This window comes from Pteropus vampyrus, unplaced genomic scaffold (genome assembly GCF_000151845.1).
Source record: "Pteropus vampyrus isolate Shadow unplaced genomic scaffold, Pvam_2.0 Scaffold385, whole genome shotgun sequence".
Classification (NCBI taxonomy): Eukaryota; Metazoa; Chordata; class Mammalia; order Chiroptera; family Pteropodidae; genus Pteropus; species Pteropus vampyrus.
In genome coordinates this window covers 8036-35135 of record NW_011889166.1, presented here as the reverse complement: position 1 = coordinate 35135, position 27100 = coordinate 8036, and the positions used below count along the sequence as shown (strand labels likewise).

At 45.3% G+C, this 27100-nt stretch overlaps 1 protein-coding gene and 1 pseudogene across 4 annotated transcripts in view; both read left to right on the top strand.

Moving 5' to 3' along the window:
* LOC111731569 (adenylate cyclase type 2-like) overlaps nt 1-27100 on the top strand; it is a 34854-nt gene that overhangs the window by 4440 nt on the left and 3314 nt on the right. Inside the window, exons 2-3 of one of the 4 annotated variants that reach the window (XM_023523226.1) lie at nt 16748-16945; nt 22566-26333. In XM_023523226.1, the coding sequence (XP_023378994.1) occupies nt 16748-16945; nt 22566-22766 (399 nt within the window). In that variant the 3' untranslated portion in view covers nt 22767-26333. Of the gene's footprint in view, nt 1-16747; nt 16946-17225; nt 19428-22565; nt 26334-27100 lie in introns of those variants that run through there. The other 3 variants (XM_023523228.1, XR_002777197.1, XM_023523227.1) reach the window with 3 other exon arrangements.
* On the top strand, nt 15732-15851 carry LOC111731572 (annotated as a pseudogene).

Sequence of the window (27100 nt, the reverse complement as noted above, 5' to 3'; positions counted from 1 at the left end):
TCGCCGGTCTGATTTTTCTGCAACAATTCTGCAGACGAGGAAACTGAGACCCAAAGAAGGAGTAAGCTCAAGGACATGCCGTGGTGGTGATGGTGATGGTGCAGGCTCCCCCGGCAGGGCATCTGACTTTTCCTGGGCGAACTTTCCTAGAGCTCACTGCAAGTCTAGAATTCCCAGCTTTGGTCCTGTCCCCAAAGCAGTTTCCTTGGTGAAATTTTATGCTGATACGAATATCCTTCACCTTCATTTTGTGTAATGTTACTTTCCATTTTCTTCTCTTTTAATGTTCAAAGAATCTGGTTAGAGAGGGTTCTCCACAATTAACTCACCGAGGTGGGCGTCACTTGTTCTCATGCTGCTAAATATTCTCAGTGTCTTCCCCATTTGGCAGAAGGTCCCCTTGTGGCTTTGCTTTTGCTGTCTGAGCAGTCCCTGGCATAAATGCCGTGGCATGTAAAGTCCATTCTTATTGAACTATATGTGAAAGTTGCTGTTTTAAAATCAAACATTCCATTTAAAAGATAATTACACTGTTGGAGCAGACATATAACTAAGTCGAAGGTGTTTTATGGTCGCATTAACCACTGTGAGAGTTTGATCAGTAACTGTTGGTGGTGGGTGCGTCAAAGCTGGGTGTTTGCGCGTAATCCGCTGGGACACTGGTCCTTTCTAGCACTTGATATCGGCACGGGCACAAGCCATAGAAAACTCTTTCCTGCCCTCACTGATGGTTACTTAAGGCCGGCTGGGGCCAGCACTGGGATTGGCATCCCCCTGGGTGGTGGTGATACACTACACTACCATTGACTTTCCTGAGGTGTCTGTCGACCTGGGCCCCATGGGCTAAGAACGTCTACACCTGGTCCTCTACAGCCCCCAGTGCTCCTGACACCCCTCACCTCCAAGCTTCTTCCTCTCTGAGCTGTGTATTCAGCCTCTCTTGAGCTTACACAGCCTTGGCTGAACACCCCTCTCTGCACTGGTTTCTGCCTGTGACATTGGCAAAGCTCGTGGACTATACAAAATCATTTGACCACTGCATTACTGTCATCTGACGATCAGAATAGTTTTGTGAATCTATTTTGTCTCTTCAACTAATTGTCAGTCTTTCAGGGGAGAAGCACAGCACCCCCCTATTTGCACAGCACTGCTATTTCGCAGGTGCTTAATTAGCATGCATAATTTATGGTGTAGGTACGTTTTGCTTAGCGGCTGTGTCTCCCACCGTGTAGCCTACAGGTTAAGAGCACAAAACTTTGTCATAGATAGACCTGGATTTGAGTCTCAATTTTGTCACTTAGTATTCTTGACATATTAATTTATCTGTTGTAGCCTCAGTTACTTCATCTGTGACATGAAATGAATAACACCACCAGGATCGGAGAGCTCTGTGGGGAATTGAGATGGATCATAGAAGCATTTAGCACAGTGCTGGGCACCTACTGTACCCCCAAAATGTAGATCATGGTTGTTATCTTTGTACCCAAGCAGGGTCTCTTTGTCAAGGTCTCCTGTAGCTGTATTTCTCATTGAAAACTAAATGAGTACTAGGATTTTTAAACATGAATATGAAAGAACAGGCATGTGTTTCTGTTTCTGTGATCAATGTTGTGCATGTGACTTTAAGTTATTTAAAAAAGAGACAGAAGCATAGATTGTTTAATTAAAAGTTGCGTTTTTACTTAATTTAGCATTCTCAGCACTAAAATTCTTGCTTGGTTGATGCTAATATTAACTTTCATATTTTTCAATTTTGTTAGTTTCGATAATGTTATGTAAGATATTTACCACGTGATTCCTTGGTAGCAAACTAGGGAAGTGACACACACCTGGCAATTCTGGTCTGCAGCCACCATGTGCACTTGGGAGGAGAAAAGGGATTGTTGAGTTAGCTCATATGTTTGGTCCATTTGACCAGATTAAGCAAGGCTTTGCCAATGTTGCTTCAATGCCCTCTTTGTAAAAGGATACAATAAAAATCATCAGGAGAGAAGTTGGGATGAAGACTTCATTAGTTCACCCGTTGCTGGCAACGTTACAAATAATTCTCTCTGTTTTTGCTTTTTACTTGGGTTTACGCTTCCACCCCCAGGAGCTAGACTCAGGTGACAGTGACGGACACAGTAATGCAAGTCTCAACCTGAAAAACCGTTGGGAGCAGCTTTGCCAGCTGGTTTTATAACTCTGCCCAGGGTCCTAGAATGAATGATGATGCCAGGACAAGGAAGAATGAGGATTCAGGCCTGCGTCACGATGATTCGAGATGCATACGGCCGGTTATATCTCAAAGTCGAACTGAGTCACTCTAAGAAAGCCCGGTGCTTGAAATGGGAAATTTCAATTATTAGCACAATTAAATATGTATCGGATGAATAATTTATTGCATTTTAAACATACCGACGTAAAATACAATAGCTTTTTTTTTTTTAGAACATTGAAATTCTTGAGAGTTCTCAAGATGGTTATCATCATCAGAGAGAGCTCTGTGAATAAGTCCAGTCTCTAGGGGCACCCCCTAACAGAAGGCAGTGGTTCCTGACTGTACATCTTAGAATTAAGCTTCTACTTATTTCCATCAATGTCCTTTACTCTCCCTCGGACACAGTGATGTTGGGGTGTTATAGCTAGGACCAGCCAGAGATCAGAGGTGCCGACTTTCATTTCTACGTGCTTGCCTCTCCCCTCAAGAATGAGTTATTGTATATGTGTTTTAAATATCTTGTGTTTTTTAAAAAGCTGTATACAAAATAAGGGGAAGAATAATTAAGATTCAAGCTACCAGTGATCTGTAGACATTGTAAAAGAAAAAAGAATTTAGACCAGCTTATTCCTAGAGCCAATAAAAGCTATTGATGTTATCTCTAAAAATCAGAGGCTAAAGAGATCAGGTGAATACTAGTGAGAGATAAGGAAGAAAGGTTAACAGTTAACTTTTGGTGGATCTAATGTCTAATCCTTTCCCACCATTGACTTGCGGTTAATTCAAACATATATTAATGTATGTTCTTTGGAACTGGACTTTCAGGTATACATAATGGAATTTATCATTTGATTAACTTGGTTAATCTTTGGTTTGATTCTTGAGCACAGGCCTCATCGATCTCTGCCTGATTCAGTTCTTTAATTTATGCTAAAGCAAATGCCCGTGAATGCAGACGAGAAGGTCTCCCATCACGGAGGGCCGTCTGCAGGTGCCTGCAGGTTGCACCTGCCCCGTCCTCCCGCCTGCCCTCAGAGGTCAGCTTCACGTAGTTTATCATTCTTTTTTCTGTTCATTTTATCGCGCACACATTCGTCGCATATACGCACATGTATACGTGCACCACATATGTACGATGTATATGTGGTGTGAATAGTGAGTGGTCGGGAATCACGTATTCTTCTTTGTGGAGAATGAATATTTGCCGATCCATGTTAGTTATGCCTTTCCCCACATCTGTCACATATCAGAATTTCATATGTGAGTGGTTTGTTATGAGCTCTCTATTCTGTTCCATTGGTCGGGTTTTGTTGTGTTTTGTTTTCATGCAGGCATTACTGTGTGTGTGTTTTATAATTACTAAAGCATGTATAATTACTAGAGTTTAATTACTAAAGCTTTATAACAAGCATTTATATTTAGAGGGCAAGTAACATTCAAGTCCTTTGAAAGCTCCTTGGTCACCCTCAATCTTTTGTTCTTATACACTTTACAATCACCTACGTCAATCTACATATGAAAAAAAAAAAAGAAAACCTGTATGGCGATCTTGTTAGTATCATACTGAATCTATTGATTGATTGCTGAGAATTGCTATTTTGTGACATGTTTCTAGCCATGAGCGTGAGCCATGGACAGTGGTGCCATGTGTTGGCTACTGTTTCAGAGCATCTGCTATATCTTGGAGGATACCCTCCCCCACTCCTCCCCACCCCGCAAGGTGGTGTCCCCAGGCAGGCCGGGTAACGGGGTCTTCAGAAATTCATTCCCTCCTTCAGTCAAGGAAGCGACTTTAGGGCTATGGGGGGGGGTGGGGCGGGGCACGGCAAGACCAGTGAGTTCCAGTGCTGGTTTGGACAGAAGCACTGTGGACAAGGAAGCCAAACCCACGTCCCCACGACCAGAGTAAGCTCAGTTCACGTGAGAACAAAGTGTGCGCCCTCCGTCGTGGATAAGCAGCCTGCCGTGGCTGGCTGGCTGGATCTCCGGAGGATGGCACATGCGAGGGGCTCAGAGCTGGGGTGCTTCAGTTACCTCCTTTTGGGTGTCCACAGTGTGTTCCGCAATAATCTGTAATCCAGACCCGGGTTTTCGAGTCCCCAGGCATGGGGACTGCTCATGAGGACGTGCAGGTTCAGAGCGAGAAGGCAGTGTGGCGGGAGGCTTTGCGTGTCTATATCATTTGTTCGTGCAACTTTCTTGCACCTTAAGACCTACCTGAGCCCTAACTCCTGCATCCCACGTCCACTCGATGAGGGGATGCCTCTGCACACACCTAACCTCACGGCCTGCAGGGTCCACGGCACCGGTAGTGGTGGGCCTCTCAGATTGCTTGGTGACTTCATGGTCAACGTCTGGTTCATGGTCAACGTCTGGTTCCTTTAGGGGTCTGGTAATAAGCCAGCAACCGCTTTTCAAAAAAGGAAGAATTATCTGCAGAATCGCTAAGAAGTCTTCATGAAGCACTGGTTCAGGTGGGAAAGTGGGAGCTTTCAGGGAACTTTGTGAAGGCAAACGTGGCTAGTCCCCCGAAGGATGATTAAGATGGGGCTCAATGGCAAGGTCTCTGAGAAGCTGCCTCTTCTGTGTAGCTGCGACCTCTGTGCTTCTGTAGCCCAGTGTCTGCTTGGCCCCTGGTCACCAGGACTTGGGCAGAAGAGCAGGAAACGGGGCAGGGAAGAGTGAGGACCAGCTGAAGGCTGCCTGGACCTCCATGACTGCCCACAGTCTACGGGACTGTGAACACCTTAAGCGAGGGCTGTCTCTGTACTCGCCACCCAAATCTGTTGGGAGCATAGATGTTTACAGGGTTATATCTTCTTGTCGAATCAATTCCTTTACCATTATGAAATGTCCTTCTTTGTCTCTTATAGTCTTTGTTTTAAAGTCTATTTTTTTTCTGATATAAGTAGTGCTTCTCCAGTTTTTTTTTTTTTTTAATTTGTATAATATGTCTTTTTCCATCTCTTTACTTTCATTCTCTATGTGTCTTTCAATCTGAAGTGGGTCTTTTATAGACAAAATATGTACGAGTCTTGTTTGGTTATCTACTCAGCTACTTTATGTCTTTTGATTAGAGCATGTAATCCACTTACATTTAAACTAATTATTGCTACCTATGTAGTTATTGCCATTTTATTGTTCTTATTTTTGTTTTTTTCTTCTTCTTCTTCTTAAAGAAGTCCCTTTAACATTTCTTGTAAAACTAATCTGGTGGTGATGAACTCCTTAAGTGTTTTTCTTGTTTGGGAAGGTCTTTATCTGTCCTTCAATTTTGAAGGATTGTCTTGCTGGGTAGAGTAGTCTTGGTTGTAGGTCTTTGCTTTTCATCATTGAATATTCTGTGCCAGTCCCTTCTGGCCTGCAAAGTTTCTGTTGATAAATCAGCTGACAGTCTTATGGGGGCTCCCTTGTAGGTAACTAACTGTTTTTCTCTTTCTGCTTTTAAGATTATCTCTTTGTCGTTTTAATTATGATGTGTCTTGTATGGACCTCTTTGGGTTCATCTTTTTTGGAACTTTCTGAGCTTCCTGGGCTTCTATGTCTATTTCCTTCACCGAGTTACGGAGGTTTTCCATCATTATTACTTCAAATAGGTTTTTCAATCCCTTGTTCTCTCTTTTCCTTCTGCCGTCCCTATGATGTGAGTGTCGGTATGGCAGAGGCCCCCTTAACTGTCCTCATTTTATTTGGATTCTCTTTTTGCTGTTATGATTGGGTGTTTTCTGTTACCTTATCTTCCAGATTGCTGATTCGGTCCTCTACTGCATCTGCTGTTCAATTTCTCTAATGTATTCTTCATTTCAGTTAGTGGATTCTTCATTTCTGACTACTTTTTTTTGCTTGTTTTCTATCTCCATTTTTATGTTTCCGATCTCTGTTGAGCATCCTTATAACCAGTGTTTTGAACTCTGTATCTGGTAGATTGCTCGTTTCCATATTGGTTTTTTTTTTCGTGAGCTTTGTTCTGGTCTTTCATTCAGAACTTGTTTCTTCATCTCTTCATTTGGGCTGCCTCCCTGCGTTTGTATTAGGTAGAGCTGCTGTCTCCCAGTCTTGGTAGAGTGGCCTTATGTAGTAGGTGCCCTGTGGGGCCAAGTGGCTCAGTCTCCCTGGTCACCTGAGCCGGGTGCTCCAGGAGTGTCCCTTGTGTGGGTTGTGTGTGCCCTCCTATTGTAATTGAATCTTGATTGCTGTTGGCACGTCAGTGGGGTGAGATTGACCATCAGGCTGACTGGCTTGAGGGTTGGGCATGAACAACTACAGCATACGAGCTGCTGTGTGGGGGCTGACCCCACAGAGCCAGATCGACCCCTCTGTGAGTGGTTTGTTAGGAGCTCTCTATTCTGTTCCATTGGTCGGGTTTTGTTGTGTTTTGTTTTCATGCAGGCATTACTGTGTGTGTGTTTTATAATTACTAAAGCATGTATAATTACTAGAGTTTAATTACTAAAGCTTTATAACAAGCATTTATATTTAGAGGGCAAGTAACATTCAAGTCCTTTGAAAGCTCCTTGGTCACCCTCAATCTTTTGTTCTTATATACTTACAATCACCTACGTCAATCTCCATATTAAAAAAAAAAAAAACCTGTATGGCGATCTTGTTAGTATCATACTAAATCTATTGATCGATTGCTGAGAATTGCTATTTTGTGACATGTTTCTAGCCATGAGCATGGGCCATGGGACAATGGCGCCATGTGTTGGCTGCTGTTTCAGAGCATCTGCTATATCCTGGAGGACACTCTCCCCGCCCTCCCCACCCCGCAAGGTGGTGTCCCCAGGCAGGCCGGGTAACGGGGTCTTCAGAAATTCATTCCCTCCTTCAGTCAAGGAAGCGACTTTAGGGCTATGAGGGGGGGTGGGGCGGCACACGGCAAGACCAGTGAGTTCCAGTGCTGGTTTGGACAGAAGCACTGTGGACAAGGAAGCCAAACCCACGTCCCCACGACCAGAGTAAGCTCAGTTCACGTGAGAACAAAGTGTGCGCCCTCCGTCGTGGATAAGCAGCCTGCCGTGGCTGGCTGGCTGGATCTCCGGAGGATGGCGCGTGCGAGGGGCTCAGAGCTGGGGTGCTTCAGTTACCTCCTTTTGGGTGTCCACAGTGTGTTCCGCAGAACCAGCTGTAATCCAGACCCGGGTTTTCGAGTCCCCGGGCATGGGGACTGCTCATGAGGACGTGCAGGTTCAGAGAGCGAGAAGGCAGTGTGGCAGGACGGCCTATATCATTTGTTCCTGCAACTTTCTTGCACCTTAAGACCTACCTGAGCCCTAACTCCTGCATCCCACGTCCACTCGATGATGGGATGCCTCTGCACACACCTAACCTCACGGCCTGCAGGGTCCAAGGCACCGGTAGTGGTGGGCCTCTCAGATTGCTTGGCGACTTGTCGGTTCATGGTCAACGTCTGGTTCCTTCAGGGGTCCGGTAATAAGCCAGCAACCGCTTTTCCAAAAAGGAAGAATTATCTGCAGAATTGCTAAGAAGTCTTCATGAAACACTGGTTCAGGTAGGAAAGTGGGGAGCTTTCAGGGAACTTTGTGAAGGCAAACGTGGCTAGTCCCCCGAAGGATGATTAAGATGGGGCTCAATGGCAAGGTCTCTGAGAAGCTGCCTCTTCTGTGTAGCTGCGACCTCTGGGCTTCTGTAGCCCAGTGTCTGCTTGGCCACTGGCCACCAGGACTTGGGCAGAAGAGCAGGAAACGGGGCAGGGAAGAGTGAGGACCAGCAGAAGGCTGCCTGGACCTCCATGACTGCCCACAGTCTACGTGACTGTGAACACCTTAAGCGAGGGCTGTCTCTGTACTCGCCACCCAAATCTGTTGGGAGCATAGGTGTTTACAGGGTTATATCTTCTTGTTGAATCAATTCCTTTATCATTATGAAATGTCCTTCTTTGTCTCTTATAGTCTTTGTTTTAAAGTCTATTTTTTTTCTGATATAAGTAGTGCTTCTCCAGTTTTTTTTTTTTTTTAATTTGTATAATATGTCTTTTTCCATCTCTTTACTTTCATTCTCTATGTGTCTTTCAATCTGAAGTGGGTCTTTTATAGACAAAATATGTACGAGTCTTGTTTGGTTATCTACTCAGCTACTTTATGTCTTTTGATTAGAGCATGTAATCCACTTACATTTAAACTAATTATTGCTACCTATGTAGTTATTGCCATTTTATTGTTCTTATTTTTGTTTTTTTCTTCTTCTTCTTCTTAAAGAAGTCCCTTTAACATTTCTTGTAAAACTAATCTGGTGGTGATGAACTCCTTAAGTGTTTTTCTTGTTTGGGAAGGTCTTTATCTGTCCTTCAATTTTGAAGGATTGTCTTGCTGGGTAGAGTAGTCTTGGTTGTAGGTCTTTGCTTTTCATCATTGAATATTCTGTGCCAGTCCCTTCTGGCCTGCAAAGTTTCTGTTGATAAATCAGCTGACAGTCTTATGGGGGCTCCCTTGTAGGTAACTAACTGTTTTTCTCTTTCTGCTTTTAAGATTATCTCTTTGTCTTTAAACTTTGGCGTTTTAATTATGATGTGTCTTGTGTGAACCTCTTTGGGTTCATCTTTTTTGGAACTTTCTGAGCTTCCTGGGCTTCTATGTCTATTTCCTTCACCGAGTTACGGAGGTTTTCCATCATTATTACTTCAAATAGGTTTTTCAATCCCTTGTTCTCTCTTTTCCTTCTGCCGTCCCTATGATGTGAGTGTCGGTATGGCAGAGGCCCCCTTAACTGTCCTCATTTTATTTGGATTCTCTTTTTGCTGTTATGATTGGGTGTTTTCTGTTACCTTATCTTCCAGATTGCTGATTCGGTCCTCTACTGCATCTGCTGTTCAATTTCTCTAATGTATTCTTCATTTCAGTTAGTGGATTCTTCATTTCTGACTACTTTTTTTTGCTTGTTTTCTATCTCCATTTTTATGTTTCCGATCTCTGTTGAGCATCCTTATAACCAGTGTTTTGAACTCTGTATCTGGTAGATTGCTCGTTTCCATATTGGTTTTTTTTTTCGTGAGCTTTGTTCTGGTCTTTCATTCAGAACTTGTTTCTTCATCTCTTCATTTGGGCTGCCTCCCTGCGTTTGTATTAGGTAGAGCTGCTGTCTCCCAGTCTTGGTAGAGTGGCCTTATGTAGTAGGTGCCCTGTGGGGCCAAGTGGCTCAGTCTCCCTGGTCACCTGAGCCGGGTGCTCCAGGAGTGTCCCTTGTGTGGGTTGTGTGTGCCCTCCTATTGTAATTGAATCTTGATTGCTGTTGGCACATCAGTGGGGTGAGATTGACCATCAGGCTGACTGGCTTGAGGGTTGGCCATGAACAACTACAGCATACGAGCTGCTGTGTGGGGGCTGACCCCACAGAGCCAGATCGACCCCCTCAGGCTCTCGTGCCTGCCAAGACTACTTTTGGGTATACTGCTTGTGATGCTAATCAGGTGATGTTCTGTTGTGGTCTGAAGCCAGCCACTGGGTGTTTTGGTTCTGGGGCCTCTTGGGAGGGGCTGTGGCGTAGGCCAAGGTCAGCTGCTGCCTGTAACGAACCCGAGTCTATCTGGTAAGAGCTACAAAGCTTAAGGAGCTCACCAAGCCAATGCAGGTTCAAATTTGGCCCTTGTTGGGGGAAGGCTCAACAAATGGAAAGATGGCGCCGCCTGCTGGCTGCGTGGGAAGAGGGCTCAACACAGAGACAATGGCAGCCCTCTTCCAGCCCTCATCCTGAAGCCACACAACTCAATTTCTCCCTGTATGTCTTGAGTACCTCCTAGGCTGCTATCCCTCTACCGGAGCCCAGGGTGAGTGCCTACAAGCAAGTGAGTCTGTGGTTGGGTCCTGGGATTCTAATAGCCTTCTGTCTCACCTGGACAGATGGAATTCTCTCTGGTTTTCACATCCAGAAGTAATGGGGACTTCTCTCTCTGGCACTGGAACCCTGGACTGGGACCCCTCACTCCTCAGGGGGAACCTCTGCAGTTGAGATATCCCTTTTGATTCTCAACTGCCACATGTGGGTGTGAGGCCAGCTTGTTTTGTGTCTCTGCCTCTCCTGCCAGTCTCGTTGTGGTTTCTTCTGTATGTCCTTAGTTATAGGACTTTTATTCAGGTAGACTTCAGGTGGTTCTTCAGATTGATTGTTCTGTCATTCAGTTTTGATTTTGATGTGGTCATGGTAGGAGGTGAACATAGCATTTACCTACTTTGCCATCTTGACCAGAACTAGGAAAGATTTCTTGATGGTAAATTCCTGCTTTAAAAAATGATTAAATGTAAATGTTTGTATTTTTGATCTCATTAAAAAAAAATTGGTTTCTTGGCTATGCAAGGTTAACAGTTATTTTGTGCTCAGTAGTTCGCTGTCACTGTCTTGCACTGTTGACATTTCTGCTGTCATGTTCACAGTTCTTTGTGGGCAATCCTTCCTTTCTCTTTGGCCACTCTGAGGATCTTCTCTTCATCTCCAGTATTTTGCATTTTTATCATTATGTAAACATACTTATATTTCTTTTTGTCTAACTGGCATTCTGGAGTTGTAGATTCTTGGTTTTTATTTGTAATGGATGATCCCCAGCTGATTTATCTTTAGATATTTTATCTGTTCATTTTTTAATTCAGGAACTCCAGTCAGACATGCTATACCTTCTTATTTTTATTCTATTCTTTGTGTCTTAGACTTTCTTATAATTTTCTTCTCTTTATATTTCTTTGTTGCACTGTATTTAAACTCTAGTTTATCTTCCAGTTCACTAATTTTCTTTTTAACTGTTTTTTTTTCTGTGTAACCCAATTGTTGAGCTTTTGTATACATGATTATATTCGTAATTTTTACAATTCCATTTTCTCTATTTATACCTGATTGATTCCTGTGGTGGGGTCACCCTTGAAATTACAGCCTTCATTTCTTTAAACATGTCATAGATAGCTATTTTGTAGTCTCAGGCTGTCAGTTTTGACATCTATCGTCATTGGGATGTGCCCCAGTTGAGGTCTACTTTGGCTTCCTTTCACCACACCTGTTCTGTGGATGCAGCCGCACTTCTCAGCCTCCAGGCATCTCCAGCGCCCCCTGCTGCCTGCAGTGTAAGGGTGGCTTTTGTTCTTCCTGGCTGCCCCTGGCTCCATGCCTATGGGCACTCTTTTTTTGTGAGTGTGTGTGGGGTGGGTGGGTGGAGGTCAGAGGACTGAGGGGACCAGAGGAGGAGTTGGAGACCTTTTCTTCCTCTTGTGAGGCTAGAGATGCCTTCTAAAAATGGGGAGGTGCTTTAAAGTATAATGCCTGATGTGGAACCATTTCCCATGTAAAAACACAGTTATTTCATGTCTTTATCCACATTCTTAAAATGTGAGTGAGAATGCTGGCCTGTGTAATAGGAGCTGAGAATAAGTAAATATGGCCAGACCCTAGGCTATATTTTTTTGTGTGTGCATGTAACGAGCCATTTGTATAATTACAAGCAGCGGATGATACACTTTTCGAAGCAAGTGGAAACTAGTTCATCTTTCACATACCTATAATTTGTGTGTTTATTTAAAAAAAAATTCCTATGTCGTGAATTGTTCAGCATGACCAATTGACCAACGTTTGGATATGGGGGAGACATTTAGAATTTTTCAGAATTATTTTTGCATTTGACATTGAGATCTATGATCTATTTTGAGTTAATTTTTGTGAAAGGTCTAAAGTATGTATCTAGACTCACTTTCTTTTTTTCAGCCTGTAGATACCTGTTTACATGTTCCAAGATCTTTTGCTGAAAATACTGTCCTTTCTCCGTTGAGTAGTCTTCATTCCTTTGCCAGCTATCGGTTGACTGGATTCATGTGGGTCTACTCTGTTCCATCGATCTATTAGTCTATTCTTCTTCCAATAGCACCCTGTCTGGATTACTGTAGCTTTACAGTAAGTCTTGAAGTGAAGACATGTCAGGCTTTCAGCTTTATTCTTCTCCTTAAACATTGGGTTGGCTATTCTGGGTCTCTTTGCCTCTTTATATAAGCTTTAGAATCAGTGTGTTGATAGTTACAAAATAACTTGCTGGGAATTTTCTTGGGATTGCATTGACTCTAGATTAATTTAGGAAGAACTGACATCTTGATCATATTGTCTCCTTATCCGTGTAGACGGACCATCTCTCCGTTTATTGAGGTCTTTATTTCATCACAGTTTCGTAGACTTTTTTGAATCAAAAGTTTTATTTATTTTTTTCACACCTCATGGTAAATAAAGTATGATTCTATGTGGAAAATGAAAAATATATTTTCTATTATATCACACACACATAATATTATATATGAATGAATGAAAATATATATCTACACACATACACCTGCAGTCAAATATATATTGAGGTGAAAAGTTGATTTCTTTTTGCCCAATGAGAACTTCTAAATAACTTATGGCAGTAAAGTAAAATATTATTTAGAATGCAAAATGGGCATCGTTCTAATAATGAATAGTCAGACTAGCCTTGGTGAGAAAGTACTGAGATTTGAAGAAAGAAGGAAGCGCTAGTCATCACGATAATATTCTCTGTTACTTCTGGTGCATCTGCGAGGCACAGACACCCCGCAGCCATGCCGTGTCTATACTGCCACTCACGGGAAGACATGGGCTTAGGGTGGTCAGAGCTCACTCCGGCTCACGTGGCAGTAAGAGGTGGAAGTGGTTTCTGCCTGCAATCCACGGGACTTCAAAACACTTCACTGTAATATCATTTTATAGAAAAGCAGTGTTTTACATTACATTGTCCTTTGCCGTCTAAATGAAAAATAGTACTATTTAATAAAAAATGAAAAGTACACATGAAAAGGATGAAAATACAGATAATCTGTTGCTCCATGAAAAAGCATGTAAGAAAGGAGCGGTCACATAATAAATAAAATAGGCCTACCAATTAGAAGCCATCTAAAATTACCAGGAAATACATCAAAAATGAAAGACTAAAATGTTTGAAGAGAGCCATAGGAACCATTATCATTACAGGAGGCGATACTGGCTCAGCATCTCTCTTTTAAAGGCATTTCAGTACATTTCATTTAGTCTGTGTTATATGGTTTTTTTTTTAACCTTTTTAAAGACATATTTTAAAGGCATTTTAGCACATTTTAGTGGTAATAATGACAATTTAGTACATTTCATTTAGTTTGCATTATGTCTTTTTTTTTTTTGCATGAAGGGAGATAGGGTTGGGGTACATAAACATATTTAATTTAGATTGAGGATGTTTTTAATGTTTTAGTTTGCTTTATTTTAAGCTACTCTGTTTTATACTTTGGATTTTGAAAACTCGACCAGCTTCAGAAACAGGGTGCGCCTTGTGGCTCCCTTCTTCCAGTCCTCTGGGGACGGGCCAGGGGAAGGGGGAAGACTGTGCCATCCGAGGTCTGAAGGCATTCCTCAATTCAGTTTTCTTAGCCTTAAGAAAATTGCGTGATGGCAGCAGCGAGGCTGGGAAAGAGCGCGGTTTCTAAGCTTATACATTCTCCAGTGAATACTCTACTGTTTTTGCCTTGACACTCTTATAAAAGATTCTATTTTGTAGAGAAGTCTATATTAAAACTTTCTTGGAACTTGGAGTTCAAAGGCAGATGCGGGATCAATTGACGGCTGTTCTCTTTCTAGAAGAGCTGCTGTCCTTCAGTGGGCTCAGGTTTTACGGTGGCCATGACCATGAACCTCATGAGCAGCAGCTGACCGTCTTCAGCCGCTGGCCGTCTGGGCACCAGCTCACCCATTGAGGTGGGGGGACACTGTTTGAAGCTGAATGTCCTCCTCTGATGTGTGCCAAGGACCTGGGAATATTGTGAACCTGGCGAGCAGGGGTTCACCACCACCCCCACAGGACTGCATTATGACTGAGGGGCCTTCTTATGCCCCTTCACCCCTAAAAACACATTCTCCTTTACAGTGTACAAGTGTGTTAGCATGAGATAGTTGTACTCTTTGACCCTAAAGCTTGTTTCTTTCTGATTTTATAAGAAATTAAAGCACTTTTGGGATCTCTCAAAATATTAGGGGACCTGAGTACTGTGTCCACTATGCCTAATGGAGAAGTCACCTTGCAGCCCAGACAAGTCACTTCCCAGTAACTAAGACCCTGATTTAAAAAAAAAAAAAAAAGAAAGAAAGAACAAAAAAGAAAAAAAGCGAGGTGGAGACTCGGACGTTTGAAGCCCAGGACAGTATCGAGTCTTATCCTGCGCCCACTCAGCGCGGTGAGACACGGGCTTTGTCCTGTCCACAGTCAGATCTTTTGAAAGAGAAATGTGGGAAATGCACCTGCAGGTGACCCAGTGTGTCCTCCACTTCCTGGAAGGACTTCATTGCAATCTCTCTGTCCCTTTAGCTCCTGATTTTCACTTTACAGTTATGCATATTTTTAGACCACTTTCAGTCTTTCTGGAGAAATAAGAGCCAATAAAGTCAACAGTTGCTTCTCCCCTCCTGGGCTAATGAAATAAGCGCAAAGTCTTACTGGGAACACAGCTGTCCTGGTAATTCCCTGGTTAGCTTTCTGTCCATAGCTCGGTTAAGTTTATTTAGGGAGATTTAAAATAACATCGGTTTTCATGGCTCCATGCGTGTGGAGATCTCAATCAAGTTCGCTATCCCCAACAGACACGCTGTCATGTCCACGTTTACGTTGACTCGCGGTGTCTGAGGGAACACGGACATGCTGGCGGATACCCGATACCCTTTCGCGATGACCGTCGTTTGTGTCTGAGGGTAAGGGCACAACTCAGGCACTTCATCACGGGCGAAAATAGCAATGAAGGGGAGGGCGAGAACATCTCGTTTGATCCTCTTGTCTCCTGCCAGTTCTGGAAATGTGTTCTTTTGGCCACTCAGGGGCTGGTCCCACGTGGTGTCGCCCACCCTGTCTGCACGACCAGAGGGCAGGGCAGCACAGACGCCAAGACGGAGTCTGGGTTCTCTCTCCCTCGCTGGTTCGGTCGACCTACAGCAACTCGTTTTCATCCTTGGCGCCTCGGTTTTCTCCCCGGTGCAGGATTGCCGACGCCAGTGCCCCCCACAGGGCTGTCGTATTAAAGAGGTTACTATGCGCAAAAGGGCTTAGCACACGAATGCACCTGTTAGTGTCTGCGGAGGTGCCATTTCTCCAGTGTCATTTCTCTTGACACTCATCTAACCGTGAGAGAGAAAGGGAAATGGGTCGTCATGAATGGGCCCAGGTCCCCCCCGTGCCCCTGGAGTGGTAACCCGGACCCCATGTGGTTATTTGGCTCATCTGCTCTGCTTCTCCACCTCCCTGTGGCTTGATGTCCAGATGGGGCCATCTCCAGGGTGAAGTTATAACTGCTCGTGCGACCGGTGAACCCGGTGCCACCAGAAAAGGGGAGGGCTTCACCAGGCCCCAGTATTGGAAGGAGCCGCCTTATAAGTCTCCGCTTTTCTGTGATTTTTAATATTCTAAAACTTTGATGGAAGCTCTCAGCGTCCTGGCCATGGGGATTGTTTTGATTGAATCTCCTTTGGGTGCTTTGGTAACTAAACATGTTGGGTGAGGATTCAAGACCTAGGACTGGTCTACGGCCATGCCATTTTTGAATGCACCCGATCCCGTCTGATCTGGGAAGCTAAGCAGGGTCGGGCCTGGTTAGTACTTGGATGGGAGACCACCTAGAAAGGCCAGGTGCTATAGGAGTAAAATATAAAAAATAAGGGATTGTAAGCTGACAAGGTCCTTGCAATCTGTGAGGTCAATTAAGGGTTGCCTGGCCGAAAAAAAAAAGGACCTGGAACCGTGTTCCGTCCCACAGTGCGCCTCTGCTTGGCCAGGTGCGAGTGTTAGGCTCTGCAGAAGCTAAAACTTAAACATGTGCTTGCACGATCAGAGGAAGCGTGATATTGCTTACATTCTGCCAAATGGCGCAGAATTGAAATAGTGCGCCTTGGTGGGGGGAGATACATAGGAAATGAGGATTAGTGTGCAAACGTGGATTTTAAAAACATGCGTTAGTAAGAGGCTAATAATGTGCATTTTCTTTTTGTTCCTGGAGCCCAAGAGGGGTGAGGAAGGAAACTGGAAAGATGGCATGTTCTTCTAAGTATTTCTTACTCTCTTGTTTTCTATATTAATTGCCGTGCATTAAAATAAAAGCTCATCACCGTAGAGACTAAGGTGGTTTTTAGACTTTTAAAAATAAAACATTTCAAATCACTTGGAAGACTTAATTTTCTATGGCCAGGGCGTTTCTTATCCTGTGATGCAGGCAGTGAAGTTGGTTGCCTTATTTTATCCCGATATTATGTGTTTTTGCATTTACTTTGGAAAGAAATCCATTTCTCCATTTTTCAGGGAAAATTTAAATTTGATGACATAGCTATTTTTCAGAATTTAAATATCGAATACGGGGATGTTTATATAGAACAACGTGGCTATTTAATAGGAAAATTACATTTTCAAAAGTTCGAACTGTTTTACTTCCAAATAGTTTTTAAAATCCAATCTATTTTGACACCGATGAACGCCGAGAACATTTTGATAACATAAGTCACTGCTGCCATGGACTTTCGCAATGTATTTTTTTTTCCTCTTAGGAAGTTGAAGACCACGTGGCATTTTTGATCACGGTCCCCACCGCCCTGGCGATTTTCTTCGCGATATTCATCCTCGTGTGCATCGAGTCCGTGTTTAAGAAGCTGCTCCGCCTCTTCTCTGTGGTCATATGGCTCTGTCTCGTCGCCATGGCACACTTGTTCATGTGTTTTGGAGGCACCGTCTCTCCCTGGGACCAGGTAAGGTGTTGAAATGGTTTTTGTCTTTTCCTTAGGTGCTCTGGTTGGTGACATACTTAATTCTGTGAACGTGCCCCTGAACAGGAGAGCGTCAGCTGAGAAAAAAAGTCTTTCGAAACAGTTGTCTCAGTGGCGACCTCCTGCCCGAAGTCACGCGATGCCCGTTTTAACTCGTCGGTCCTGCTGGCAGGCAGGGTGCAGGCCTGGGTCTCACCTGTCACTGGTTTTAGTTGGCAAAGTCTGGGTTTTCACCACGTTTTGGTGGCTCCATCTTCTCCAGGTCCCTGAGCTTCCTGTTATCCAGGACTCCTCTGGGATGGGAGCCTGACCTGTGCCTCTAACTCTGAGACTGGTAGTTGCCCTTGAACTCTTCCTCGATGACCAGATCATCCTCCTTAAAGACAGACTTCTGAGACACTGATTTGGTATCAGCATGAATATGTCATATCGATGGGATTGTGTTCATACCTGCTGGGAACCGACAGTTCTTTATGTGGACGCTGGTGGGGCCTTTGGCTCGGATAAGGCTTCACAGGGGGGACTGTAGGTCTTTATGACTGTGCAGCCTAACGAGGGGACTTTTCCTTTTGCCGCTGCCACCTGGGTGTATCCTGCTGGCAGCTGGATCCAGTGGCGTGTCGTCCAGGGCACAGGCAGGTCCTGGCTGCAGATATGGTGGTACGAGTTACTAGCTTCAACCTTGTCATCCAAGCCTTGGGGTCTGTAGCCCCCCAGGGAGAGAGAGAATCGAGTGCCGAGCAGGTCCTCACATAGTCGCTTTACTTACGTTTTCCCAAGATGATTTCTCGCAGGCGTTGTGTTTGCTGGCTGAGCATCTCCGTATCCGTTTTTCCTGTGTGCTTTGATATGGCTGTTTCCAAGCTAATGTAGAGTGGGATTTTCGCACGCCTGACCTCAGGTGTGACCCCACCCATATTCCAGCTGCCATCCTCACGCTGCCACGGCCCCAGGAAGGACTGGCTTCTGCGTGAAACCTCAGCCCTGTTGACACTGTGGGTGGGGTGGCCAGCTCAGCTGGTGGCCTGGGCGGTTTCTGGGGCACAGCTGTGTTTGCTCGATGCTCAGAAAAGGCCACAGCCAAGCAGGTCGCAGCTATTTTCGGCCCCTCTTCTTAGGTCGGGGGCTTGGGCAGGGTGTCTGCCTCACGCCATGGGCCTGCTCATGCGCCGTGCTGGAAGAGGGACACTTCGGGTCCCATGCCTCCACTGGCCCAGCCCTCTTGGACACGCTTGCCCCATTCAATAGGCACGCGGATTTAAAATACAAGTAGTCTGTCACATTAACCATAAAAGTCTAGCATCTTTTCATATTGGCACCACACGGGTGGGCCCCTCATGTGACCTTCCAGAAGTGCCATAGCAGCTCACGGTGCTCAAGGACCGCACCCATCGGGAGGTGGTCCAACCAGCACTGCTGTCAGGATGAGCAGGAGCGCTTCGCATGAGGCCACCCTCACCGCTGACACCAGTGACAAGTCGGGGGCTTCCCGAGCCCACCCTGAGGTTCGATGACTTCCCAGAAGGACTCACGGAATTCAGTGAAAGTCATCTTGCTCTCACAGTTATGGTTTATTACGAAGAACGTACAGATCCGCATCAGCTAGGGGAAGTGTCCAGTAGAACTACAGTCTGTGGGACTCACAGTGTCCTCTCCCTGTGCGGTCACTCTCTCTACGGTGATACGTGACACTACGTGTGGAGTATTGCCTAACGAGGAAACTCAGCCGACACTTCTGTGTCTAGAGTTTTTACTAGGGCTCGGTCACGTGCTGCCTGCATGGCCGGCCTGCAGTCTCCAGCCTCTCCAGAGGCAGGGCCAATGCAGCATGTCCCCAGGCCTCTGTCGTAAATCACAGTTAAACTGTGCTGGCCAAAATCCTCAGACGAACAAGAACGCTCTTATCTAGGAGGGGCCTTGGCATAGCTTCCTTTGCTCAGCGCCAAGGCCAGACCTCTCTTCGGGTAAGGTAAATTTGTCACTGCGCAGGCGGCTTGAGTGTACATCTCAGCCGTCGGCATCTCCAGTACGGACACAGAGTGCGAACGGCCAGCACGGGCATCATCTGGACGGCGCCCGACCCTGTTTACGTAACCTTATTCATCCCACAGAGCTCCGTGAGGGGGACACCACCATGCTCATGCTTACAGGTGTGGAAATAAAGACACAGGTGGCGAGGGCCTCGCTCACGGACGGCCAGGCTGCTTGCGCGTGGAGGAGGTGATTCGAGCCCCGGGGTTCTGACCCCGGAGCCTGGCCCTCAGTCACGATGCCAGTGATTCTCAGCCGGGAGGGGTCTTTCCCCCAGCGGACATTTGTCTATGTCTGGAAATGGTTTCGATGGTCACAACCTGGACTGGGGGCATACTACTGTCATCTAGGACAGTGGTCCCCAACCTTTTGGGCTCCTATGAGAATCTAACACCTGATAAGCTGAGGCGGTGATGCTAGACGTCCGTTGTATTCTTTTTGAGGGTTTCGCTCTCCCGGCTGGTGCTGGGGAGCGGCTGCAAATGCAGAGGAAGCTTCACTCGCTTGCGCACTGCTCACCTCCTGCTCTGCGGCCCGGTCCCTAACAGTCCACAGACCGGTACTGGTCTACAGCCCGCGGCTTGGGGACCCCTGCTCTAGTAGGTAGAAGCCAGAGATGTCACTCATCATCTCCCCGCAAGGAATTATGCAGCCCCAAATGTCAGGGGTGCGAGGTCTGAGGAACCCTGTATTATATAACATGGCCCCCCAATGATGCCTTCTAAAGAACTAGCTCCTAAAGCCCTCAGAGAGTGGAACTGCGCGAAGCTGCCAGGGCGTGACTTAGGTGTGGTGGTGCCGGATTCGATCAGGCAGAACAGAGGGATTTTGCAGCGTGTGGCGCTGAGGCAGTGCAGGCAGGCAGGCAGAAGGGAGACTGGTTTATAACCGGAGCAGTAAGGAAAATGGAAAATAAACCACATCAGGTGACCTGCCCTCACAGCCCTGGATGCGTGCGGAGCCTTCCCGCGGCGATGTTTTAATGCAGCACATGTCACCCCCCATCCTGGAGTCCCTCCTACCCTGGCTGCCAGCTCCCCAACCCAGCGGACATTTGTTCTGCACAGCTGCCTCTTGGATGAAAAAAAAAACAAAAACAAAACACTCATAAATGATATTTTGTTGGTGGTTCCAAAAACTCCGAGGGAAGTAGGGTGGCAGATTGCAGAGTTCTTGGCTCCAGCTGTTGGGTGGCAGTGTCTGTTTTGGATGGAGGTCCTGTCTGCTCGCTTCTCGCTTGGACCGATGCGCGGATGCGCCCTGTGTCTGTGCTGTTCCTTTCCCACTGATAAGATGCCAATGAGACAGTCAGGTGGTGCTGTCACTGGATTCCATCTCATGTTTCTGAATGATTTAAAAAGGCTTGAATGATTTTGAGCTTAAAATTAGTAGAGGGGTACGTAAGGTATTCGTTTTCTCTGTTCTGTTAGGTCAAGTAAAAGGGATACTTTTTATTTTCGGGAGGGAACGTGTGGCAATGTGTATGATGCGTACACCATACGCAGTGCAGTTACGTAGCATAGCAATGATCCCTGTCCGGAAGTCTCTGGAACGTGGGGCCTTGCTGATAGGTAAATCCTATGGAATGAGGCTTCATCGAGGTTGACAGAGAGTGTCTCCCAGCTGGGGCCAGAAGTCCAAAATCAAGGCATGGGCAGAACCATGCTCCTTCTGGAGATTCTAGCGGAGGGTCTTTCTTGCCTCTTCTGTTTCTGGTGGCTGCCCGTGATCCTTGGTGTCTGTCGGCTGGTAGACACGTCACTCCAATCTCCGCCGCCCTCATCACATGCCACTCTTGTCTGTGTGCCTCTCCTTAGAAGGACACCCATCCTAGGGGATCCAGGGCTTACCGCTGTTCTCATCTTAACCTGATTATTTCCGCAAGGAATTTATTGCTGAATAAGGTCACATTCGCAGGCGCCTGGGGTCAGGACTTCCACATGTGCTTCTGAGGGACACAGTGCAACTCACGACAGACGTCGTTTCACAGGAGGGAAGATGCACCGTCCCCGACGTGGACGAGCTCCCGCTGTAGGAAGGCACACCGGTCTGTGGCGTGTCGTGCTCATAGTTGGTCCCCCGTCCTAGATCGCGACGGCCGCTCTTGGTGCCGACTTCACTTAAACTCAGATCCCCCTTGGGATTAAACCCATGCTGCGGAAGCTCTGACGCACTTCCGAACCAGTGTCTGTCGAGAATCAGGGATGTTCTTGTGCGCGAATCCACGCTCATGAGCGTGAAGACGACCAGAAGGTCGTGTTGCCACGTAAATGAGCAGAGCAGCGTGAACGAACGTGTGTGCGTTAGGGAGCTCGGCTTTCCTCTGCTGTCTGAATCATGGAAATGTCTCCATGCGTGACATCGAGTGAGTCTTTCTTGCTCGATCCATTTTCGTAATGTGTTTGGTTCACTCGGTGAAGCCTCAGCTTTTAGATGCTGTTTTACTTCATGAATTTATAGCAAGACAAATCCCTTTTCTCTGAGCTGGTGACAGCTGGCTTAGGACCCTCCCTCTGAGATGTGACTCCCAGCACAGGTGGACAGTCGCCCAGGATGGCCGACGCTTACGCACCGAGATGCTGGGTCGGCCGCATGGGGACGAGAGGGTGAGTCCGACGGGTCTGCGTTTGACTCCGGTTTTCTGCTTCCCCATGCCGAGAGCTCGTCGGATGGAGTTAAACAATCTCGTCCATGCTGACAGCTCTGTTTCCACCTTGGCACAGAGACCAAGCCGCAGTTATTGTATATGGATTTGTTAAATTATTGACTTGAAAGGCTGACGTTTTGCTCCAGGGAGAAGAGACTTTCTTTGTCTTATGATCTCAAAGGGTGCCTGACATTCAGCGTGCGCCCGTGCGTGTTTCCTACAAAAATGGGACATCCGTGTGCAGACGTCCTTCGTCTTCTTGAAAACGGGTGAGAATCCAAGAAAATAAAGGCCTCTCATAGGCTTTGACGTGGTAAAGAGTCAGTTTGCTTTTCCTCTAGAGCTGTCACCTGGATGCCGTTACAGAGCGTGCTTAGCACGCAGAGGACCTGGCAGCGTGTGAACGGGAGCAGAGCATCCCGCCCGACCCCACGTGTGCGAGGAACCCACCCCCGACCGCTCTGGGCACCTCGGCGACTCCCCCCGGGGCGTTTGGAGTTAATGCCCAGGAGCACATTATTCTCTGAGAAGAATAAAAGTAATACTAAAAAATTATTCTAACTAATAACGAAGATGAGGATTTTTAATTTTTCTGTTGTTATTGTTTTTAATGGCGAAGAACATACTGGCGAAATGTGAATTTTAAGAAAGTGCGCGGCGTGGACCGGCCTGAAGGGCCATTGTTTCGCGCTGCCCCCCGTTCCCGCCGTTTGGGGCACAGGTGGCATTTCTGTGTTCCTCCTCCTCTCGGGGCCCAGCCAGAGCTCTGTGGAAGTCCCACTGGCTGAGCGGGGGACCGGGGATTGACTGCGCCCCTCGCCAGGTCTCCCAGTCTCGACGTTGCTCAGAGGGATGGTTCTGTCGGTGTTTCTGGAATGACCTTTCTGCTTCCTCTTTCTTCCGTCCTCCTGCTCTTTTTCTTAGAGGAGCACAGGCCCTGGTTCGAGGTGGCATCGGAAGTCAGCTCTCGCCCGGCCATCGAACAGACAGCCATTCTCGCCTCTGTGCTTCTGCAGTTGCTCCGACCCTGTCCGTACGTCAGTGTACGTGCCAGACTGGGTGGCTTCGTGGGCATTTTCGTTTGCCGCTCTGTTCCTAGTGTATAGAACAGTGTCACACACGTAGGGATCACATTGCAAATACTTGTGGAGATGCTGAACAAGTATAAACCCAGCACATGGGTCTGCTCACCTTCCCCACCCTACTAGCGATAGAAAACAGTTCTGCCCCCTTGGTCCATCCACGTGGTAGGCACTATTCAAGGACTTTATGTGTGGAACTTATCTGATGGATACAACCCTGTGAGGTAAGAACCATCATTTGCAGGTGAGAAACCCGAAGCCCAGAGAGGTTAAGCAACTTCCCCAAAGTCGCACAGCCAGCAAGAGAGCCAGAACTTGAACGTGGCATTTTGGCTCTGTGATGGTCGCCCATCATCTGTATGTCCGTTGTTGTTGATGGCTGGGTGCAGTTTCCTGCTGCGACTTGGCAAAGGATCAATTATTGTGTGATGAGGAAGGAAGGCATTTAGGAATTCTGGATCGTTCTATCTGTACTGCTTTTGGGTTAACTGTTATTTGGGAAAACTTTACGGAGAGGGAGCTGTTAGCTTCAGGGATGCCCGCGGTGTCGCTGGTTTGAATTGTCAGCACAGAATCCCGGTTGGAAGTATTTTCATTCCTCAGATGAATCACTAAGGGAGATGGGACATGTTTGGCCCAAGGAACAAATGTGCGTGTGTATATGTTTGTCAGTGTCATTGTCGGAAACCAATGATGCTTTTATACTGAAATTAACATCTCTTCCTCATAAACGGATTTCTCGTAATTTCAGTTATTTCTGCTGCTTTTCTCTGGTTCTGTCTCCGCTTCGATAGACCTTTCCTTCCCGCAGGAAAAGCCCATCGGACTCGAAGGGCCTGAGATGGCCCTGGCCAGGATGCCAGCTTGGGGTGCAGTCCAACCCAGCACCGGCTTCTTCCTGCTTTGGGAGAAGCTGCGCTGGCTTTGGATGCTGTCCTAGACTTGGCTTGATGGCTCACGGGCCCTGTGGGATGGCCACCATCACAAGGACACTGGTCCTGTGTGTGTCGCTCTCAGAGCATCTGGAAGCACTCGTGTAAAAGTCAGCTTGAACTTGAAAGAAGTCACGACTGTGGTCTGGAATGTGTAGTATTTTTCTGAAAAAGCTGGAATTTTGTTTTACAAAGGAGGAGAAATATTCTGCAGGCTTCCAAAACATCTGTTATTGACACAGTTTAAAAGGTGACATTTTCGATGGTGGTCGTCTTAGGGCTTCCTGCATTCGGTGTCCCTCGTGTTTGCCAAATGATTGCGTGAAAGATTGTGTTTGTAACAGAATTGCAGCATCTTTGGCCTTGAATCTTGGTGTCATATCCAGAGAAACGTACTTATGGGAACCGGTGAGTAATCCAGGCTGTCACTCTCCAGTTGGGAACATGTGTGTACCTATGCAAGCGTTCAGGTGCGCTGCTGCCGTGAAGGGGAGTGAATTCTAGGCTCCAGGCTAGAACAGCAAGTTCGCAGAGAAAAAATAAATTCGGAGTTTGAATTATTTCCTATTAAGAGTTGCTAAGCAACACCCCACTTAGCTTCTCTAGTATTCAGTGTTTCGAATTTCCTTTTCTCAGCAGCCACTAATACCATCCTCACCCAACAATTTCACAGAGTTCGGAAAAGCACAGGCACTGAAATTCTCAGGACAGAAAACTGCAGAGGACAGAGGAGAGCATTGCAGGAAAAGGGACGGCACGCGAGCTCCAGAGTCTGGAGTCTCCATGTAGGACCAGGGAACACAGGCGGGCGGGAACTACCACAGCCGAGGAAGAGCCTCCGGGGAAGAGCAGATGGAATAATTCCTGGTACAGGGCCTGGGGAGCAAGCTCCAGTGACAAAGAGGGACATTTCTCAGCGCAAAGGGACACAGTTCATCGAGAAGACCTAATCGTTCCAAATACCTACACATCTCATAACAGAGATTCAGAATACATGACGTGTAAATATACTCAGAGCTTTCGACAGCCTCATCTCAATAACGGATGGGACAATACGAAAATCAATAAGGACATAGGAGATTTGAGAAGCACTACCAAACGAGAGGATCGAAGGGTGTTTATAGGACGCTCCACCCAACAACGCAGTATGTGGTCTTTCAAATGTATGTGGAACGTTTACCAAGATAGACCACATTCTCCATCCTCAAAATCTCACTGAGTTTAAAAGGGTTACTGTTATACAAAGGATGTTCTTTGGCCATAATGGACTTAAATTAGAAATTAATGACATTTGAAAAATGAATCAATAATTAGAAACTAAACAACCCATTTCTAAATAACCCATGAGTCCAAGAAGAAATTATGAGAGGAATTAGAAAATACGTTGAACCAAATGAAATGAAAACCTGATGGGGCGTGATGTGGGGTGGGCTTAAAATGGCACTTAGAGAAATTCATAGAATTAAATGTTCTACTACGAAAGTGGTAAGGACTCAAATCAACAACTTAAGCTTCCAATTTAAGAAACTAGAAAAAGGAGTATAAATTAGAAGAAAGGAGATTGTAAACAGAAAAACGATAATCAATGAAACCAAAACTGGTTCTTCGAGAATATCAATGAAATTAATAACATTAGAGCCAGACTGCTCAGAAACAAATAGAGAAGATTATCAGTATTAAGAGGGATTGCCTTTATTGAGCCTCCAGACTTTAAAAGGATAAACAGCTTTATGCCAATACATTTTTCGGTCTAGATGAAATAGGCAAATTCCTTGAAAAGCAAACTCGCAAAGCTCATTTAAGAAAAAAAAGAAATCGATAAATTGAATAGCCCTCTATGTGTGAAATAATTTGAATATGTAGTTAAATATCTTCCTACAAAGAAAACTCCAGTCCCGAATGTCGCCCTTGGTGAGTTATACCCAAATTTAAGGATAAAATAATCCCAATGCTACACAAATTCTCCCACGAAATTAATGAGGAAACATTCTCCAACTTATGCCATGAAGCCACCAAAAACAAATACAGTACGAGGGAAGAAACTACAGACCGGTGTCTCTCATGAACACAGGCAAAACAATCCTTCACCAAAAAAAAAAAAAAAAAAATACACACACACACACACACACACACACACACATTGACCAAGTGGAGTTTATCTCCATAATGCAAAGTTGGTTTAACATTCAAAAATCAATGAATGCGGTTCATCACGTTAGCAGATTATTTCAATAAATGCATTACATGTCATCATTCTAGTAGATGCAGAGGAGGCATTTGACAAAATAGAGCACCTATGCATGATAGCATCTCTCAATAATTTAGGAATCAAAAGGGCCTACCTCAAGCCAATAAAGGTCAGTTGTACAAAAAGTACAGCATCAGAATTAATAGTGAAAGACCGGATGCTCTCATCTGCGATCAGGAGTGAGGTCGGGATGATCCCTCTCACCACCTCCCTTCAAGATGGCACCAGATGTCCCAGCCAGCACAAAAGGCAAGAAGAAGAAACAAAAGACACACATGCTAGAAAATAAGAATTTCGGCTGGCTTTACCTGTCTGAGTGGAGACTGCCCATCATGGTAGCCACGTGTGGCTGCTGCACACTTCATATGTGGCTGCTTTGAATTGAGATGTGTTCTAAGTGTAAACACTGACGTTTAAAGATGAAGTATGCGGAAAAAAAAAGTAAACCATTTTATTCATAATTTATTTTTACTTATTACATGATAAAATTATAACATTTTGGAAAAATAGGCTATATGTGATATATTATTAAAATCAATTTTACTTATTTTTAATGTGGCTGCTAGAAAGTTGAACATTATACATGTGGCTTGCACTATATTTGTATTGAGCAGCTAACATCTCTGTTGAAAATTTCATGGAACCTAAAAATTCCCCTAACGCTAATTGGTAAGTGGGTTTAATGAGGTTGCATTTAACAAGATGGAGTTACAGAAATAAGTTGTATGCCAATATATTAGACTCTTCCAATCAGAAATTGAAAAAAATGAGCATTTAATATAACATCAATAATATACTCAGGAGTAAATTGAATAAATGTTTATGACTCTTCTACATAGAAAACTATAAAACTTTGTTGACTGAAATTAAAGAAGTAAGTAACTGGAGAGAGAGACCGTTCATGAGTCCAGAGACTCAATGTCATCAAGTTGTCAGTTCTCCCCAAATTCATCCTCTGTAGAGTCCATACAACCCCAATAAAAGTCCAGCTTTGTAATAGAGTAACAAGCAGATTCTAAAATGTATATGGACGTGCAAATTCCCAAGAAGCAGCCAAAATAAATTTGAGAAAGCAGAAAAAGGAGATCTTACTCTACTGGATTTCAAAATTTCTTATAAAACTACAGTAATCAACATAGCATGGTATTCGTGTAAAAATAGACATTTAGGCGAATGGATACAACAGACTGTCCAGAA